Source organism: Mesoplodon bidens (assembly GCF_964165515.1).
Source record: "Mesoplodon bidens genome assembly, chromosome: 14".
NCBI lineage: Eukaryota > Metazoa > Chordata > Mammalia > Artiodactyla > Ziphiidae > Mesoplodon > Mesoplodon bidens.
In genome coordinates, this window is record NC_138170.1 from 13,822,210 (window position 1) to 13,842,166 (window position 19,957).

General features: G+C 44.1%; 1 protein-coding gene across 1 annotated transcript in view; it reads right to left on the minus strand.

Annotated features, from left to right (window-relative positions):
* The window catches only part of ACOXL (acyl-CoA oxidase like), a gene marked incomplete at its 3' end in the record, with an annotated part of 353,946 nt that overhangs the window by 325,004 nt on the left and 8,985 nt on the right, over positions 1-19,957 (minus strand). The window contains 1 exon segment of the mRNA XM_081254598.1: positions 2,512-2,608. Coding sequence (XP_081110724.1) covers positions 2,512-2,608 — 97 coding nt within the window.

Consider the following 19,957-nt stretch of genomic DNA (forward strand, 5'->3'; position numbering starts at 1 on the left):
GCTGAGATACTGTTTTCCTTTTAAAATTATTGAAACACCTCAAATCTACTGCAGTTGACAGAGGGGAGAAGACAGAGTGGAAACATTTTAATGGCTTTTTCTCAGCCTGTGGGCTGTTCACCGAGCCCTGGGATGAATGAGGCTCGCTCCTCGTCTGTCCTCAAGGACATCATCGTCACATGTTACACGCTGCACTCTGCCTGGGGGCTTATCCAATCATCCCCAAAAGTTAAGAGCAACACACGAGGGACAGGAAAGATGGAAGGACCTGGAATGCTCTCTGAACTGGCAGTCCATGACTCAATATTTTCATGAAGAGGTGGGATGAATCATGCAACACTTCTAGAATTACCGGATGTGGACAGCTCCTCCAGCCGTTCACAGGGGGGAATTTGAGAGCCTTCACATGCAGATGTTCTGCTGAGTCTTATGACACCCGCCCCATGAGATAAGCCTGCAGCCCCAGTGACCGATGACTGACTGGTTTAATTTCCTTCAGGTTCGTTGGCTTTTGCAAATTCACACAGAGAGAAGCGCCAAACAGGCTGAAATAACTAACAGAAATGAGCTGGAGGGATCGTCCAGGGCCAATCCTGTGCCTCCCAGAGGAATTACACCTCATCATATGGGACAGAGCTGTCCAGGCTGCTGACGACCACGGAGGGAGCCGTGAAAACAGGGAGATAATTGGATCCAGGGCTTAACACGCTTCATCAGTAGCGAGAGTACGCAGGCTAATCCTTCAGACGTAGGGGGCTCAGGCTGCAACCAGTAAACCTCATTAAAGGATCAACCCTCACATCCGGGTCTTGATTTTTGACACTAACTTAAGCCTTAGACATGTTGGGCTGATTAAGGGGGCAGGAGACTGGCCCCCATGTCGGAATCTCACCTTCCTGCCAGCCCCACACCGGACACATTTGGAGGCCAGATTCTGATGGAGAAAGTGGCTGAAAGCAAAGAGGGATTGGGGTTTTTATGTTTGTTTGTTTTTCATTTGTTTGTTTGTTTGGTTGCTTGTTTGTTTGTTTGGTTGGTTGTTTGGCTGTTTGGTTGGTTGGCTGTTTGGCTGTTTGGCTGTTTGGTTGGTTGGTTGGTTGGCTGTTTGGCTGTTTGGTTGGTTGATTGGTTGGTTGGTTGGTTGGTTGGCTGTTTGGCTGTTTGGTTGGTTGGCTGGTTGGTTGGTTGGTTGTTTGGTTGGTTGGTTGACTGGCTGGTTGGTTGGTTGGTTGGCTGTTTGGCTGTTTGGTTGGTTGGTTGGTTGGTTGTTTGGTTGGTTGATTGGCTGGTTGGTTGGTTGGTTGGTTGGCTGTTTAGTTGGTTGGTTGGTTGGCTGTTTGGTCGGTTGGTTGGTTGTTTGGATGGCTGCATTCACCTCTAAATGTATGTTTCATTGAGAGGCAATTTACTAGCTTGAACATCTACTTTGCCAGCATGTTCTACTTGGTATGAAATGATTTTCCTGACTTTGCTAGCATGCTTCACCCTGTTCTGGGGGTATTTCCTTGCACACGCTCTCCGAGGTGATGCCATGCCCTTGTCACCTTGGAGGGGCTGCTGGACCTCACCAGGAGGTGAGGTGCCAAAGCTCTGCCTGTAATTTCTTCCTCAGGAGAAGATACTGAGTTCTGTCTCTGCCACCTCAGGACAGACAGCCAACCGAAGCGGGTGGGTGGGTGGTGATCTGGTCTCAAACACAGACTCAGGCCCCCACCAGCTCTGATCCACACTCCACAGAGAAACGAGCCCCCGTGGTCTCCTGAATGGGAAACACCTCCACCCCCTCACTCCTCAGCCTCTCCCTCCGCAGACCACGCTGGGCAGGAAGGGGGCCAGGCTCACGGCAGAATACATGCAGCTCCTCAGCATCTCCTGAAGCTCATCCCCAGTTCAGGGCCCTCCCCCAGGGGTCTCACCAGGGGGTATTTTTTTCCTGTGTAAAGTGTTAGGTTAAGGAAGCTATGAAGCTGCATGAATTGACTTAAATTTGCCTAAAATATAGAGCTTCTGATGCCAGCGTCACAAAGGAATCCTCTCATCCCATATTCTTTCTTTCCTTCTTTCTTTTAATGAGGCTAAATTGACTAAAATAATTTAACCGCATTGAGAGTGGCAATTTTTAGGCAAACAAGACTCATCCATTTTGGACAAGTCTAAAATGCTTAAAAAGCCCATAAAATTAGTTCACTACGTTTCTCAGATATTTGAGTTTTACACCCCAAATTATATTTGTTTTGTGAACAAATATTTCATTACCTCTGCTCACTCCCCTACTCCCTGGCCTGTGGGCTCGGGAAAAGTGAATCAATTAGGTTAACACAGGGAGGGGACAGAAAGGGAGGGTGAAGGAGCCACTCCCCCATCCCGACCACATTGTCTGTTTCCCCCAGGGCAAAATTAATGGCTTCCTTCCACAAGTCACAAAAGCAAACAAAACGAAACGAAATCTTTTTCTTTCTCTGTCTCTCTCTTGTTCACTCACACACACACCAAAATAACAATGAAACTTATCTGATCCTGAATTGTACGTTTTATCAGAGGTAGACCCATGGTAAACGTCACTCTCTGAAATGTCAAAGCTCTTATTTCATCCAGAATCAAATCATACCTGTGACAAATGGATACAAAATGGATGTTAAGACGTTGGATTGATGGTGACCATGAGTGGAACCTCTGGACCCAGGGATCTGAAAGAACAGACATCTTTGCTGGGTCTCTCTATAGCTCTTGTTTGATGCTGTGTGTCAAAGGAGGCCACCATGTGTGTGACACAGGCTGTGGGGGGGGGGCCGTCAAAATGGAAGGAAAGAAAGTAGGGTTCCCTGACAATGACCTTAAAACAAGACTCTAACATTTCCTCCTCTACCCAAGTGTCCGGGATGGGAAGATGGGGGAGATGGGAGAGACCTGTGTGGTGGCCCCAGGAGTGTCACCTAGAATTTCCTTCAAGAGAACCCACAGTGGGAGCAGCATTTCCCAGCAACCTGCAGCTGCCATTCCTTGGGATTCACCTTGGCGTTGGCCCCAGGCTGCTCTGCCCTCAGGCTGCTCCTGGCTGGTGATGAGCATGGCAAGGTTCTAGACTCAGGCCATTCCTGCCCACCACGAGACTTTTGCCCAGGGACCCCCAGCAGCCCACTCAGACTGTCTCGTGACAAGGCCGGGCCCTTTCTTCTCCCTCATTTCATGGTGTCAGCCCTGCTCGCACACATCCCAAAGGTTCCCCCACCTCCTGCAGCTCCCTCCCTGTGACCCTTCTAGATGTTTCCCCAGTAGGTCGCTTGCACATCTAGTCCCATCTCGGTGTCCATTTCTCAATGAACCTCGACTGACATAGGAGGGGAGGATCCATGCTGTCACCTAAAGTGTTGAAACACAAAGCACAGCCAGAGTTTGGGGGAAACCTCACTCATGTTCGGATGCTGACTGTCACTAACTGCGTGACCAACATCAAGTGGCCTGCCGTGGCTCCATCCTCCATCTGTAAGATGGGAATGAGAGTCACGCATAACTCAGAGGAGTGTCGTTTCAAATGCTTAGACTAGGGCTTGCATGTATATGGTAAGTGTTCAATAGTAGTAACTGCCATTCACACTCTTAGGTACCCCTTCTCCTCCTTCTCAAGGGCAGACACTGTGTCAGACCCATTTTTACAGTCCCAGCACCCCTACAAGGCCTGACCCACGTGAGGCCCCATTCAATGGTGGTTGAACTTAAACATATTTGCATCTTCAAGTTTCATGACCAGGTTGTGGAGGCAGTGTCCCCATAGATGCCCCCAAAGACATGCTTACTACACATACTGTCCTCATGTCAAGTTTATTTCCACCCAGAATACAAACTGCATGCATTCAGAGTCCACATCTTAAACTCCTGTGTAGCCCCTGAGGACCAGCAGAGCATCTCACATTTAAACATTTTCCCTAAATACCTGCTGGCCAATTGCCCCAGACCAAACAAGAACCATCTTGACTTTCTCTCTTCCGTCCAGTCTGCAGGTAACTGAAAAATCCAAGAGGACCCACTGTGCATTCTGGAATGTAAAAGATAACCCCCCACACCAAAAAAAAAAAAAAAAAAGCCAAATGGTCACAGAAACTCCCTAACAAAAAAATCTTGAGACAGGACAGGCCCATTCTTACTTTTTTCTTTTTCTGAGTCAGAACCACTGGTGAGGATTTCAGTAGAAACATTACTGCATGAAGTCAGTATTTTCCCTAAGGAGAACAGAAAGTTAAAATGCCAATTTCAATAAAATGGGAGACTGGAAAAATCTCCAGATTTGAACATACAAGTAAGGCCTGCCCAAAGCATCTCAGTCAAGCAGGCTTTGGGCAGGAGGAACTGAAAAGAAGAACCACAGAGAGACATCTCACAGCACAAGGGCCAAATGGTGACCGATCTCAGGAAATGCTAGTAAAACTTCACTTCCTAAATGGAAGATGTGTACACCGAGACGTAAAACCTATAGCTCTTATCTGGAAAGTGGGATAGGAATGGCAGTGAGCTAGCAGATAGCAGGAGGCCCGCTGGTCTCTGAGCTATAGGTTAAGGGTCAGGGTGACATGAAGAATCACATGCACAGGTCACGTTTGAGAGAAGTGGTCTCAGTGGCAGCGGGGAAGGAAAAAGTTTCCACGTTATGAAAAGGACCCACCCTGGATCACTATCCAAGCTTTTCCCAGCTCCCCAACCCTGAAACCCCTTAGAAAATCCAGGCTAGAAATCATTCAGTTTCACTCACATCATTCAGTTATAAGTAATAAACAGAAGTTAGCATAGAATTGAAACAATGACCCTACAAAGAGCAGCAAATCTATTAAAAAACTAAAAACGCTCATCAGGGGGAAAAAAGTCATCCTGTAGCAAATAAAAATTGCAACCAAATATTATCTACATATTATATAAAACCAGTGGTGTGGGACTTCCCTGGTGGCACACTGGATAAGAATCCGCCTGCCAACACAGGGAACACGGGTTCAACCCCTGGTCCAGGAAGATCTCACATGCCGCAGAGCAACTAAGCCCATGTGCCACAATTACTGAGCCTACACTCTAGAGCCTGTGAGTCACAACTACTGAGCCTGCGTGACACAACTGCTGAAAACCACACACCTAGAGCCCATGCTCCGCAACAAGAGAAGCCACCACAGTGAGAAGCCCGTACACTGCAACGAAGAGTAGCCCCCGCTCACTGCAACTAGAGAAAGCCCGTGCACAGCAACAAAGACCCAATGCAGCCAAAAATAAATAAAATTAAATCTTTAAAAAAATTAAATTAAATTAAATAAATAAAACCAGTGGTGTGTTAGAGCCAGTTTAAATTAGCTCATGAGACACAATTGTTAAATGTTAAAGAATGTTAAAGAATTTTTGTGAACTAGTTTTTGAACACAGCCATTATCAAAAATTAATATATAGAAAGTTGCACTGAAATAAATTCTATTTTAAAAATAAAAGTAATACTCAAGCTCATCCCTTCCTAATTTTGTTATTATATTTTACTATTATCTATGTTCTTTGGGTTGTTTATTGGTGGAAATACTACATAATGGAGGACTTCCAGTCCTGCCAAGGTGCAATAGCCCCATTCCTCCCAGATCCTCCCTCTTACAACTAAAAAACCCTAGACATTGCACAGTAAACAAGCATAGGATGACTCTGAAAAGTCAAAGAAGAAGGCAGACCACCTGGGGGAACTCAGAATTTGAGGAATGCCATGCCAGCAAATTCTCTGGGTTTCTTTATTGCCTCCCATGTATGTATGCTGGACAAGATGCTATAGAATCTTCCAACCCAGAATCTCCAGCAGACACAGACAAAAAGTACTCCAAGAGAAGCCTGTTCTCCTTAGCTGAAGGATGCAAAAGGGTCTGAAGTTGCTGGGCAAACAACAGACTGCCTTTGGGAGTATGGGCAGGGAAGCAGACCATCAGAACTGGCAGTGTGGATGTGCAGCAGGATTCCCAGCATCAGTTGGGACAGGAGGCTTTCAGATCACATGGGCTGCCAGGGGGCTTGCAGAGACGTGGGCTCAGCTAAAATCTAGCCTCAGAGTGGGGAGCTCTGGAGTATAAGTGGCACCACAGAGTTGTCCCACTCTGTCAGTCAGTAGCTGTGGGCATTCCCAGGGAGAAAGCATAACCTCAAGCATTTCCTGGGAAGGTCGCTCCCACTGGGCAAGGACAATTCCAAGGAGCTTTGCTGTGAGTTGATTACAGTCAATGTTGATAGCAGCTAGGAGATGAGTGTAGAGGCCTGGTAAAGGGATCAGGGTGGAGTATCAACAGCAACTGCTATAGCAGCTGACTACAGAAATCAGGAGAAGAAAATAACAAATTAAACTAAAGGAAAGGAGAAAAAAAAAATTATTAAAAGAAAAGCAGAAAAGTAATCAGTTAGAAAACAGAAAAGTACAACTAGTAGATCCAAAAGCTGCTCCTTTGAAAACAACCACCATAGAGGTTTTTGTTAAACATTGTACTGGGGGAGTCAGCCAATGCAATTAGACAAGAGAACAAAATTTAGAGAAATCTGAATTGGAAAGAAATGGGTAAAACTCTCACTATATACTGATGATGCCTGTGTTAGATTGATTGTATTGATGGCCCCTCTGCTTGACCTCTCCTTGATCCCTGTCCTTTGACACTGCAGTTCTCATAAAGAGGCAGAGTCTGCTTCCCCAACCCTTGAGTCTGAGCTTGGCCATGTGACTTGCTTTGGCCAATATGATATTGGTATCTTTGAGAGACGCAAAGGCTCGAAAAAGCATTTGTGCATTTCCTTGCTCTCTTACTCCTCTGAAACCTCCCCTGAGAACATGTCTGGACTAGCCTATGGGGTGGGGTGGGGTGTATAAAGTAAGAGACAAGTACGAAGAGCTCAGTTGTATCAGCCAAAGCCATCATAGACCAGCCTACCTCCAGGCAACCACTAAACATGTGGAAGAAGCCAGTCAAGATCAGAAGAGCTGCCTATTCAACCTACAGCTGACTACAGATTCATGAATGAGCCCAGACAAGACTAGAAGAACCCCCCCAGCCACCCAAAAACTCTATAATATTGATCAATTAATGTTTTGAACTGCTAAGTTTTGCATTATAGGTAACTGATACAATAGTCCTATATACCTGGAAGCCCACAAGGCAACTAAAATTACTACAAACAATAAGAGCTGGCAGGATACACAATTAATAGAAGTTAATGGCTTTCATATAGATACATAAACAATCAGTTAGAAAGTACATGAAAGAAAAGATCCCAGTTGCAAAAGTAATAAAACAAAAGAAAAATATACTTAAGAATAAACTTTTTATATGTACATAACTTACCTGAAGAAAACTTTAAAACACTCCTAAAGTACACAAGCAAAAACTTGAACAAATAGAAACATGGACCATTTGTTTTAATAAGAAGAAATGCCACAAAGAAATCAATTCTCCCTAAGTTGATTTATGCAGTCAATATGATCTAAATAAAAACACCAATAAGGGATTTTGAAGTTCACATATGAAAGGAAACAAGCAAAAACAACCAGAAAAACTCTAAAAATGAGGAGCTATGATCTGTGTGATAAGGCCTCAGTAATTCAACCGGTGTAAAAATAGGCAGATAGACCAATGGAATAAAACAGAATGTCGAGAAATGGAATTAAATACACATGGAAAGTTAATATATTTCAGAGAAAGCTGGAATATCAAATCTTGGGAAAAACAAAACATTGAGATGTTCTAATTGGTTAGCCAACTGGAAGAAAAAATTAAGTTGAATCCCTATCTCACACCATATACTAGAATAAATTCCAAATTGATCAGGATTAACATGGAGGAAAACAAAACCACAAGGTATTAAGATAAAACATAAGGAACTCTTTCATGATCTCAATGCAAAAAAAACTTTCTATATGATATAATATTTAAAATCCATAAAGAAAAATTTGATAAATGTGACTATATAATAACAAAAACTTCTGCATGACAAAAACACCTTAAGAATAGTCAAAAGACAAATGACAAACAGGGACAAAATACTTGTTACTGATGTCATTGCAAAGGGATGAAGCTCCCTAATTACAGAGCTCCTATAATTCATTAAAAACATACCAGCAAGCACAACAAAGGAAACCATCAACAAAATGAAAAGACAATGTAGTGAATGGAAGAAAATATTTGCAGATATATGACCAACAAGGGGCTAATATCCAAAATATATAAACAACTCATACAACTCAATATCAAAAAAACAAACAACCCAATTTAAAAGTGGGCAGAAAAAAGACCTTAATAGACATTTTTCCAAAGAAGAAATACAGATGGCCAACAGGCACATGAAAAGATGCTCAACATTGCTGATTAGAGAAATGCAAATCAAAACAACAATGAGATATCACCTCACACATGTCAGAATGGCTATTATCAAAAAGACCACAAACAACAAATGTTGGTAAGGATGTGGAGAAAAGGGAACCCTTGTACACTGTTGGTGGGAATGTAAATTGGTACAGCCACTATGGAAAACATTACGGAGGTTCTTCAAAAAACTAAAAATAGAACTACTATATGATCCAGGAATTTCACTCCTGAGTATATATCTGGAAAAAACAAAAACACTAATTGAAAAGATACATGCATCCTAATGTTCACAGCAGCACTATTTACAATAGCCAAGATACGGAAGCAACCCAAGTGTCCATCAACAGATGAATGGATAAAGAAAATGTGGTATGTATATATATATATATATCATACATATATGTATGTATATATATACAGTGAAATATTAGCCATAAAAAAGGGTGAAATTCTGTCATTTGCAGCAACGTGGATGGATCAGGTGAGAATATTATGCTTAGGGAAATAAATCAGACAGAGAAAGACAAATAACTGTATGCTATCACTTATTTGTGGAATCTAAAAATTAAAACAAACTAAGGTATCTAGCAAAACAGAAGGAGACTCACAAACAGAAAACAAACTAGTTGTTACCAGTGGAGAGAGGGTGGGGGAGGATCAAGATAAGGGCATGGGATTAAGAGATACAAACTACTATGCATAAAAGAGATATGCAACAAGCATATATTGTACAGCACAGGAAATTACAGACATTATTCTGTAATAATTTTTAATGAAGTACGATCTATAAAAATACTGAATCACTATGCTGTATACCTGAAACTAACATAAAATTGTAAATCAACTATACCTCAGTTGAAAAAAAAAAAAAAAACAGACCAAAAGGGGGCAAATGATTTGAACGCATGGGCCACAGAATAAGAAATACAAGTGATACAAATATAGTTTTAAGTCTCTGCTCTCATATGCAGTAAGAGAAGCACAAATTAAAACTACACTGAAATACTGATTTTTACCTATTATTTGAACAAAATCCAGACAGTCTGATAACACACTACATTGGCAACGCTGTGAGGAGCTGATGCTCTCACACACTAGTCTGAGGGACGGAGGGTACAAACTGGTACCGTCTGCATGTGCAACAATTAAAAAGTATCTATCAAAATTACAAATGAACCTACCTTGTGACCCAGCAATTCCACTTCTAGAAACTTATCCTTTGGACATCCTCACACATGTGAGGAGATATAAGCTATAGAATAATATCCTCATATATCCTTAATATAAACTGTAGTATTCATCAATTACAAATTTTGTAATCAAAAAAGAAAAATGTGGATCAAGAGAAACAGCAAACTAAAAAGACCAGACAGCAAAGTCTATGGAAATGACATTTGGTGTGTTTTACAGACAAGATTCTAAAACGTAAGTAACTATTGATAGCTCTCTCTTTACACTTCCATTCCAGTAACTTTTTTTTTTATTTTTTTCAGTACGCGGGCCTCTCACTGTTGTGGCCTCTCCCGTTGCGGAGCACAGGCTCCAGACGCGCAGGCTCCGGACGCGCAGGCTTAGCGGCCATGGCTCACGGGCCCAGCCGCTCCGCGGCATGTGGGATCTTCCCGGACCGGGGCACGAACCCGTGTCCCCTGCATCGGCAGGCGGACTCTCAACCACTGTGCCACCAGGGAAGCCCCCAGTAACTTTTTGATAAAATGGTTGTTATTCGTCTGTTTTAAAATCCGAAATTCAGAGCGAATTCCCTGGCGGTCCAGTGGTTAAGACTGAGCTTCCACTGCAGAGAGCACCGGTTCATCCCTGGTCGGGGAACTAAGATCCCACATGCTGCGTGGCACGGCCCCCAAAATTTTAATTTAAATTAAAAAAAATAAAATAAAATCCCTAATTCACATTAATTTCACATTACTTTCACATTAAACTAAGCTTCTTACTCATACGGATACCAAGCACCTCACTGGAGTCAAATTTTAGTAACAGTTTATGTCAGTCTACATAGAAAAATAGGACACAGGACAAGATCAGGTGAGGACTATTAATGCACAGGTAATATATACACTGGCCAGAGGAACTGAGAAATTATTATAACCAGTAAAATAAACATACCTCAAGAAAATTGGGTTACTACTAAACAGCTCTCAACTATTAATACCCAACCTCCTTACATTAAAGAAATTTCTCAACAGGGACAAGTTAGACATTTTAATTATAGGTCTTTCACATTCCCCACCCCGACTCCCAAAATGCACTATTAGGGATAAGCATAATGCTCCATGGGCATAAGCAACTCACTATAGTGTTGTAACAGCGCAACATTGCAAACATCTAAAAGACCATCAGTAGAAAAGTGATTGAGTAAGATATGGTACAGCCATACAATGGGATATTACACAAAAAGAAAATTTTCTTTCTATGGAAATATGGAGAAATTGCCAAGATATGTTTTAAATGAAAAAAATCAAGGTGCAAACAAGTGAATATATTCCTTTTACTGCTGCTCTATATGTTTAAAAAAAAATGGGGTGGAGAAGACTACATATTTGCTTGGTAGATGTTGTTTTTTTAAAACCAGAAACTAATAACAGTGCTGAGCTTTCGTGTGAGTGGGGTGGAGGTGGGGGGAATTGGGCAGAGAGGGAACAGCACTGTACCTTTATTTGCTTTCTGACTTTTGAACCGTGTTAAACTAATACCGATTCCCAAAACAGATGTTTTAAAACATGTTAAATTGTACACTTAAACATAACCACTAGATGGCGCTTGTTCTTCATTCCAACTGCCACCCCCAAGGAATTCATTCCTATTTAACAAAGAAATTAAAGCTGGATGAAGAAGTCTTAGAAACTGTCTCCCTGAAAGCTTGAATATCTGCTTATCATAATATGAATATTTAAATTCATAACACTTTTCAAGCAAAAAGGTAACCATCTCTGCGATGGAAAAGTCAGGGTTTCAGGAACATCTCAAGCTCTCCCAACTCCTATGCAACATGCATATTTGTTTGTGCATTTTCTGTCTTTAAATATCAACCTCCACGTTTAGCAATCTTAATGGGACACCTTAAATACTATGTGTATAACGAGACAGTATAACTCATAAACAACGATGGTTTTGGGTATTTTATAATAACAGATATAATTTCTCTTTTCTGGTTTCTTGGGTCTGTAAGATATAAAGATTTGGCAAATATTATTATCTCTGTGCCTCAAATGGCAGAGAGAGGCCCTATAGAATTAAGAGACTTGGCAGGTCCTGGGTGGATGGCGTTCGTGTTGAGATTAAGAGACACATCTTCCGGGGTGTGTCTGTATGGGGTACAGAGAGGGCCCTGCTCTACCCTCAGCAGCTCCACCATCATCTGACTTATCGGCGGTCTGTGTAGGATTTAGCTTGAGAAAAAATGGTTCCTGTACTAAGAACAAGGTTGAAAACCTCTGAACTAGGATATGCCACCAGCAAGAACTAAAGCAAAAGATACAAATCTCACCTTCCCTCGGATGGGTGAAGGGTGTGGGCATCCAGCATGAGTAAGACGAAGCCTTACTGGGAAGTTTCACACGTGGAATTAGGACCAAACCACAAGATACTAAGCTTCAAAATCGAATCATAAATACCTACTAGAGAGGCGAAAATAAAAAATACTGTCATTACCAAGTGTTCAGAAGATGCAGAGCAACTGGACCCCTCCTTCACTGCTGGTGGGAAAGATTTAAACAATGGTACAGGCACTCTGGAAGAGGTTGACAATGCCTTAGGAAGCGAAATACACACTGACGTTTATAACTCAGCAATTCCACTCCTGGGTATTTACCCAAGAGAAATGAAACCCTTTGTTTACACAAACACTTATACATGAATGTTTATAGCAACTTTATTTGCAATCACCAAAAACTAGAAACAACCCAAATGTCTCTTGAGTGGGGCATAGATTAAACTGTGGTACATCCATACAATAGGGTACTACTCAGCAATAAACAGGAATGAACCACTGATACACATGACAACTGGGATGGATCTCCAAGTCATTGTGTTGAGTGGAAAAAAGCCAATCTCAAAAAGTTACATACGATAGGATTCCAATTTTATAACATTCTCAACATGACTAAATTATAGTAATGAGGTTCAGATCAGTGGCTGCCAGGAGTTAGGGTATGGGGAGAATCTAACTCCAAAGGGGAAACACAGGAGGTTTCTCTGTGGTGATGGAATAGTTCTGTATTCTGATTGTGGTGGTGGTTGGTTACACAAAACTATACATGTGAACTACACACACACACACACACACACACACATAGATGTCCTCCAAAAGATTTTTTTTTTTTTGCGGTACGCGGGCCTCTCACTGTTGTGGCCTCTCCCGTCGCGGAGCACAGGCTCCGGACGCGCAGGCTCAGCAGCCATGGCTCATGGGCCCAGCCGCTCTGCGGCATGTGGGATCTTCCCAGACCGGGGCACGAACCCATGTCCCCTGCATCGGCAGGCGTACTCTCAACCACTGCGCCACCAGGGAAGCCCCCTCCAAAAGATTTGAACAGACACTTCACAAAAGAATGACCAATATAAAAATGACCGATAAGCATGAGAGAAAAGGCTCAACGTCATTAAGTCACCATGGAAATACAAATTAAAATCACAATGAAATACCATTACACACCCACCTGAATGGGTTAAAAAAAAGTTTTTAATGAGAAACCTAAATATTAACAAGGATGTGGAGCAACTAAAACTCTCATGTTTTGTTGTGATAATGTAAAACAATACAGTCACCTTGGGGAAAGGTTCTGTCAATTTCTCATAACACTAAACATATACCTACTCTATGACCTAACAATGACACTCCTAGTATTTACCCAAGAAAAGCAAACTGTTCATAAAAATTCTTGCAGAAGAATGTTCATACCAGCTTTATCAATGATAGCTCCAAACTGGAAACAGCCAAGGCATCCATCACTAACAGAGCAGATAAATAAACTATGGTCTAGTCGTAAAATGGAATACTACTTAGCAATAAAAAGGAATGTACTACTGATACACATAAATGGCATGTATTAATTTAGAAAACATTATACTGGGCTCTCTGGGATCACTTGCTCTGGAGGAAGCCAGCTGCCATGATGTGGGGACACTCAAGCAGCTTCGTGGCGAGGTCCACGTGGGAGAAACACTGAGGCTTCCTGCCAACAACCATGTGAGTACACCGCCTTGGGGGTGGATCTGCCAGCCCCAGTCAAGCCTTTATATGACTTAAGCCCCAACCAACATCTTATATACAACCTCATGAAAGACCCAGAGCCACCCAGCTAAGAAGCTGTGACATTCATGACCCACAGAAACTGGTTGTTAAGTTTTGAGGTAACCTGCTACACATCAGTAGATAAGGAGTACACATGGCATTGTCATACACACAAACAACTGATGGGCGTGAACTGGTATCTTATTTTAAAACACTTTAATAATATGAAACACACCAAGAACAAAGCAAGAATCATAAAAGTATAGCCTAATGAATTATCACGAAGATTACACACACCTGTATAATCTCTACCCAAGTGCAGGGAAATCACATTACATCACCAGACTCTCCCCTTGGTCTCCCTCTCAACCACTCCCTCCCTCCTGCCCATACTAGCTGCTGTCCTGACTTGTAACTCCATCAATTATTTTTGACTGCTTTTAAAGATTAAAGAAATGGGATTAGACACTATGTATTCTTTTGAGTCTGGCTTCTCTCACTCAACGTGGCTAATAAGATTCATCTTAGTGTCTACTGTAGCTGTGTTTCATGCATTTTCATTGCTGTGTGGGATTAAACTGAATTAATATACCACCAAAAATATGCTGTGTGAACATACTGTGTAATTCCATTTGTATTCAATTCTAAAACAGACAAAACTAAAACACGGTAGGAACAAAAACCGAACAGTGGTTACCTCTGGGAGGGGAAAGGCAGGGCCTGGGAAGGGCATGAGGGACCTTTCTGGGGTGACAGTAACGTTCTCTATCTTGATAGGGGTTTGGGTTACATAGGTGAATGCATCTGAGAGTATACACTTAATAGTTTTGTATTTCATTGTACTTTACAGCAAAAGAAAAACATCTGAGGCATGTTGACAGGATGTACGCCATGGAATGATATGATGTGATGTGACGTGACAGGACAGGACAGGATAGGATAGGATAGGATATATGGTATTGATATATGATATGATATGATATGATATGATGTGATGTGATATGATATGATGTGATATGATATAATGTGATGTGATATGATATGATATGATATGATATGATGTGATATGATATGATGTGATATGATATGATATGATGTGATATGATATAATGTGATGTGATATAGTGATGTGATGTGATATAGTGATGTGATGTGATGAGAAGGGCATCTCCCCTCATACGCTTCCCCAGAACCCAGAACCTCAGCCTAAACATGAGAAAAACATCAGACAGACCTGAATTGAGGGACATTCAACAAAATACCTGACCGATACTTTTCAAAAGTGTCAAGGTCATGAAAAACAGGGAAAGACTAAGGAATTGTCACAGCCCAGAGGAGGCCAAGGAGCTGTGACAATGAAACACGTGGTGTCCTGGATGGGGTCCTGGAAGAGAAAGAGGCTATCATGGGGAAAACTGAGGAAACCTAAGTAAAGTCTAGAGTTGAATTCATAGCAACGTACCAATGCCGCTGCCTTCGTTTTGACAAATGTACCGTGGTTCTGTAAGACGTTAACAACAGGGGAAACTTGGTGAGAGGGAGATGAGAAAACTCTGTTATCTCTGCAACTTTTCTATAAATTGAAAATTATTCCAAAATAAAAAATCCATTTTAAAAAGAGACAACAAAGCACAAACTAACACACCATTGTAAAGCAATTATACTCCAGTAAAGATGTTAAAAATAAATTAAATAAATAAAATTTAAAAGAGACAACAAGCAAGGCAACAACAAAATCATAAAGGCCGTTGTGTATTAAAACACACACACACACACACACACACACCACTGGACAGGAATAAAGACGCAGACGTAGAGAATGAACTTGAGGACACGGGGAGTGGGAAGGGTAAGCTGGGACGAAGTGAGAGAGTGGCATGGACATACATACACCACCAAATGTAAAATAGATAGCTAGTGGGAAGCAGCCGCATAGCCCAGGGAGATCAGCTCAGGGCTTTGTGACCACCTAGAGGGGTGGGATAGGGAGGGTGGGAGGGAGACCCAAGAGGGAGGAGATATGGGGATATGTATATGTATAGCTGATTCACTTTGTTATAAAGCAGAAACTAATAAACCATTGTAAAGCAATTATAGTCCAATAAAGATGCTAAAAAATTAATTAATCAATTTTTTAAAAAAAAGCAGTTGTGTGTGGGACTTCCCTGGCGATCCAGTGGTTAAGACTTCGCCTTCCAATGCTAGGGGTGCGGATTCGATCCCTGGTCGGGGAGCTAAGATCCCACATGCCTTGTGGCCAAAAAACTAAAACACAAGACAGAAGCAATACTGTAACAAATTCAATATAGACTTAAAAAAAAAAAAAGCAGTGGTGTGTGTTTTTCTCTAACTCTAAGTCAAAATGAGTTTTGGTCTAGGGGAAAGCACATCTTCAGATACCAAATGCGAATGTCCTCATGACAAGGAACATCCTTGGCACCTAAGCTTTTGACCACCATGTGACTCCTGGCAGCACAGATGTTCTGGAATAAAATACCAACAAGAACTTGAAAACCAACCCTGGTGTCCCAGCAGGGCTCTGCTTCAATAACCCGCACCTTGGTCCTGGTCTCTTTGGTAACTTCCTTCTGGAGACACCTCCAGCTCAGCCCAAGATAACTCCCTCTTCTCTTTGAAATCAGCAAGAATCAAAAATGCTCCATCTCCCTTAAAAAGTGAGGTGCACCCTGCTACAAGCATTTATGGCTCCCCAGAGGCAGTGAGCACAGGGCCCATCTGCCTTCTAGCAAACACTGCGATCACAACCCGACCACCAATGCCCCAAACCTTGACACCACCCTGAGAACACCACGCGCAACCTGGATGAGTAGACGGTGAATGAAAGAGAAACTGTTGAATCATCTTGCGGTAACTGTCAAAGGCTGCAGGCCCTGAGCCAGCGGGCGCCTGAGAAGATGCAAAGGGGGTCGTTTCTAAGTGCTGAGGTTTAATTCTAGCTGTGACGTTCCCTCAACTGGCGAGAGGTACCTTGGCTGATGGTCACAGTCTACAAAGTTCTCAGGAAGAAAGGCTCTGAAGACGGAGAGCAAAGGGAAGAAGGCGAAGGAAAGATCCCTCCCCAGAGACAAAAACCTCACAGGAATCCCTGAAGGAGGCAGTTCCAGGCCCCAGCCCTGCATCCTGGGCCTCCACTGAGTGACCCAGTGACCATGGGGAAGGGAGTTTCCCTCCCCATCCTTCTTTTCCCCTTCCTTCCTTGAGCGTTCATTAAGCGTCTACACCAGCTAAACACCAGGAATTCAAAACAAGCCGGGCTGGCTCCCGCCTTCAAAGGGCTTGGAGCCCAGCGTGGAAGACAGAGCAGGAGGAAGAGGGGTCCCGTACAAAGTGCACATGTCAGCGTTAGACCTCGCGTGGCTGGATGGGTGCCGCCTCCCAGGCACGGCCTGGCTGTTTTCTGGAATGGAGAGCCTTTGGTTTAGCAATTACCTTTGCCTGGTTCCGTCAGGAGGACCCGAGAGAAGGCGGAGCAGTGAGAACAGAGGTACTCTGCAGGATCCGCTGAGGAGTGGGGTGTCTGTGGGCAGAGAGAGGAAGTCCCAGGAGGGAGGGAGGGAGGCAGGCAGTGGGGCGGGGAGGGCAGGAGGAAAGGGGTGGAAGGGTGAGCAGGAAGGAAGCGAAGGGGAAATGGGGCCGAGTGAGCGGGGGGTAGGAGCAGATACAATCCCCCGAGACAAAAGCACCGACTGTCACCCAACTCGGGCACGTCGCTCACTAGGTAAAGGTACGTGCGGCAGCTACTGCTGGGGCTCTTCCTCCCCTGCCCAGGATCCTGGGGATGCTGCATCAGCTCTGCCCGAGGGCGCAGCTCCTGATTGGTCCAGGTCACCATGGGGATCTCAACCTCCGGGACAGTGACTGGTTTAGAAATGAGACTTGAAGCTTCAAACAAGGGGGGTTACTTTTTAGGGTGCATGTGGGAGGTGCTGAGATGGGAGTGGCACCTGAGAGGTTAGCGAAGAAAGCAGTCATGGGTTTGCGGCTGACAGCTCAGGGTCTTGGAGGATGCCCAGCCCTGTAGTCTACAGGTACAACCAGGCCTTGACTGGCTCCTAAGACCATGCTCTGACCATGGGATGGCGGAGTCTGCTGGCTTATGGGGTTCCTTGTTTCTAATTGTAGTGACACCTTTGGTAACCCAAAGGATGTCTTTGGTGGAACATTATGGTACACAAGTTCTTCAGGAGAAGATCTAGAGGGCAAATCCATCATCTTCAACAACAAATCCTTTCACTGGGTGTGTAGGAGGCACCCTCAGTGAGTCTAACATGCACAGGAGCCAGGGTTCCCTCCTAGACCTTGAGAGCTACCTGTCCACCTACCTGTCCATTTACAGGTAAATGGGAAGATGCCCATGGAGATTCCCTCAGGGGCCCGTGATGACCTGGACTTCAAACCTGGGGTCCCTGAAGGGCAAAGAGGAGGTCAACACTCTCCCATGGCTGCCAAGAGGGCATGGGGAGAGACCCTGGGGGTCTGAGGGGTCTCCCGTGATGTCTGAGTTCCCACAATAAGTCCATAAATAGTGTCAAAAGAAACAGAGGTTTGCACATGGTCCATAGAGCCATCCCTGTGAAGAGAAGGGCAAGTAATCAGGGGCCCTGCAGTCACTTTTTGTCACGGTCATAACCACGTAAGAACCAATCTCAGCTCCTGGAATCAACCCACCTGCAAAGCTTTATTCACGGAGGGAGAACAGAGTATAAACGTTGTAGCCTGGATGTGATTGTAAGGTAGAGGATGGACAGAAGGGAACTTAGAAAGAAAAGAGATGCTATCAAAGCTCGGTGCAACGAAGTAAATAAAAGTAAAAACATACCCACACTAACAGGAGGTCACAGGAGAATCTCAGCTCCCTGGCAGGGAAAGAAGCGGGCAGAGGGCTGCGGGACGGCACCCCGAAAACAGCGCCGGTTCTGAGATCTCATGACACAGTCAGAATGGCTCCGGTTAGAAAACAGGCCTGATTTCCTCCGAAATTGCAGTCCCTCCCAAGGCTGAGAGGAATGAGCACCCATGACCCCTCGTCTCTCTACACAGACATTGGTCCCTTGCATGCATAACATTTCCTTTTGGAATCAATCAGCAAGTCTCTGCCCAGAAAAGCCAAGCTATTGCCCAGCTTCAGATCAAAGTCACGGCCAGAGGAAGGGGGAGGGAACTTACCAGGCAGTGTTTAAGTGCCCCCATTCAAGGCAGAAATGCCTGACCTGGCTTCCCAGGTGCTCTTCTGAGACATCCTTCACTCACTGCCGTGACCCAGAGACTCAGGAAGAAGCCAAGGATGGGTGCCCAGTGCTCTGTGAGTCTGGCATGCATTTCCCCTTTTCTGGGCCACAGCACCTCCTTTTGTCTTTGGCAGCCTCCCACTCCCTCCCCCACCCACGTGGTTCTGGTTGGTGACCCGCCCCAGGGGCCACTTCAAGGAAAGGCAATGGGCAATGGCCAGCTGAGCCAATGAGGGTGACGTGGGCCAGGCTGGAAGCCAAGAAGAGTCTCTCTCTTCCAGCCTGGCTGCTGAGCTGTGAGACATGCACCCAAAGCTCCAAAGGCCACAAGGTGGCCAGGGTCTGTCTGGACGTGAGGAGAGCAGAGCTGAGGACTCCTGGCTGTGTCACCCCAGCAACCTGAATGCCAGCCTCTGTGCCTGAAGCCAAGGTGAGCTGTGTTTCTGTCTCTGCAAGTGAAACAAAAGTGAAATAAAAGCAAACTAATTGGGGTGCTTCTGGTTGAAAACCAAAAGTTTGGTTGAAACCCAACTCACAGTGGCCTGAACAGTAAAGAGAACTTGCTACTTCTCGGAACTGCAGAGACAGGACAAGGGGCAGGGTTCAGGGCACGTCTGACTCCCTGGCTCAATCATGCCCTGCCTCTGTGAGTCACTTCCTCCTAGGGCTGGCTTCCCTCTTGGTGACAAAATGGCTGCACGCCTAGCCAGCCTCACATTCAGACTCCACTGCATCCAAGATGAGAGGGCGTGCCCATCCGGAAGATCTCTCAGATAAGCAAGGAAGCATCTTTCCCAGGAGCCCTCAGAAACCTCCTTTCCTATTTTATTGGCCAAAATTGGATCACGGGACTATTCCTGTACCAACCGGAGTAGCACTGGCTTCCTCAGGGTTACAGGTCAATCCCTTTGTCAAGGTGGGGGGTCGATGAGGTGACTGGTCTACTTTCTCTGAATTATACAACCTACGGGAGAGGGTCACATGCCCAAATGAAAACCTAGGAAGTTCTGGGAAGAGGCGTGATGTGAAGACAAACGTTTACTTCATTAACACTGTGGCAAACGAGGAAGAAAAGAAATTACTATTGGGTTGGCCAACAAGTTCGC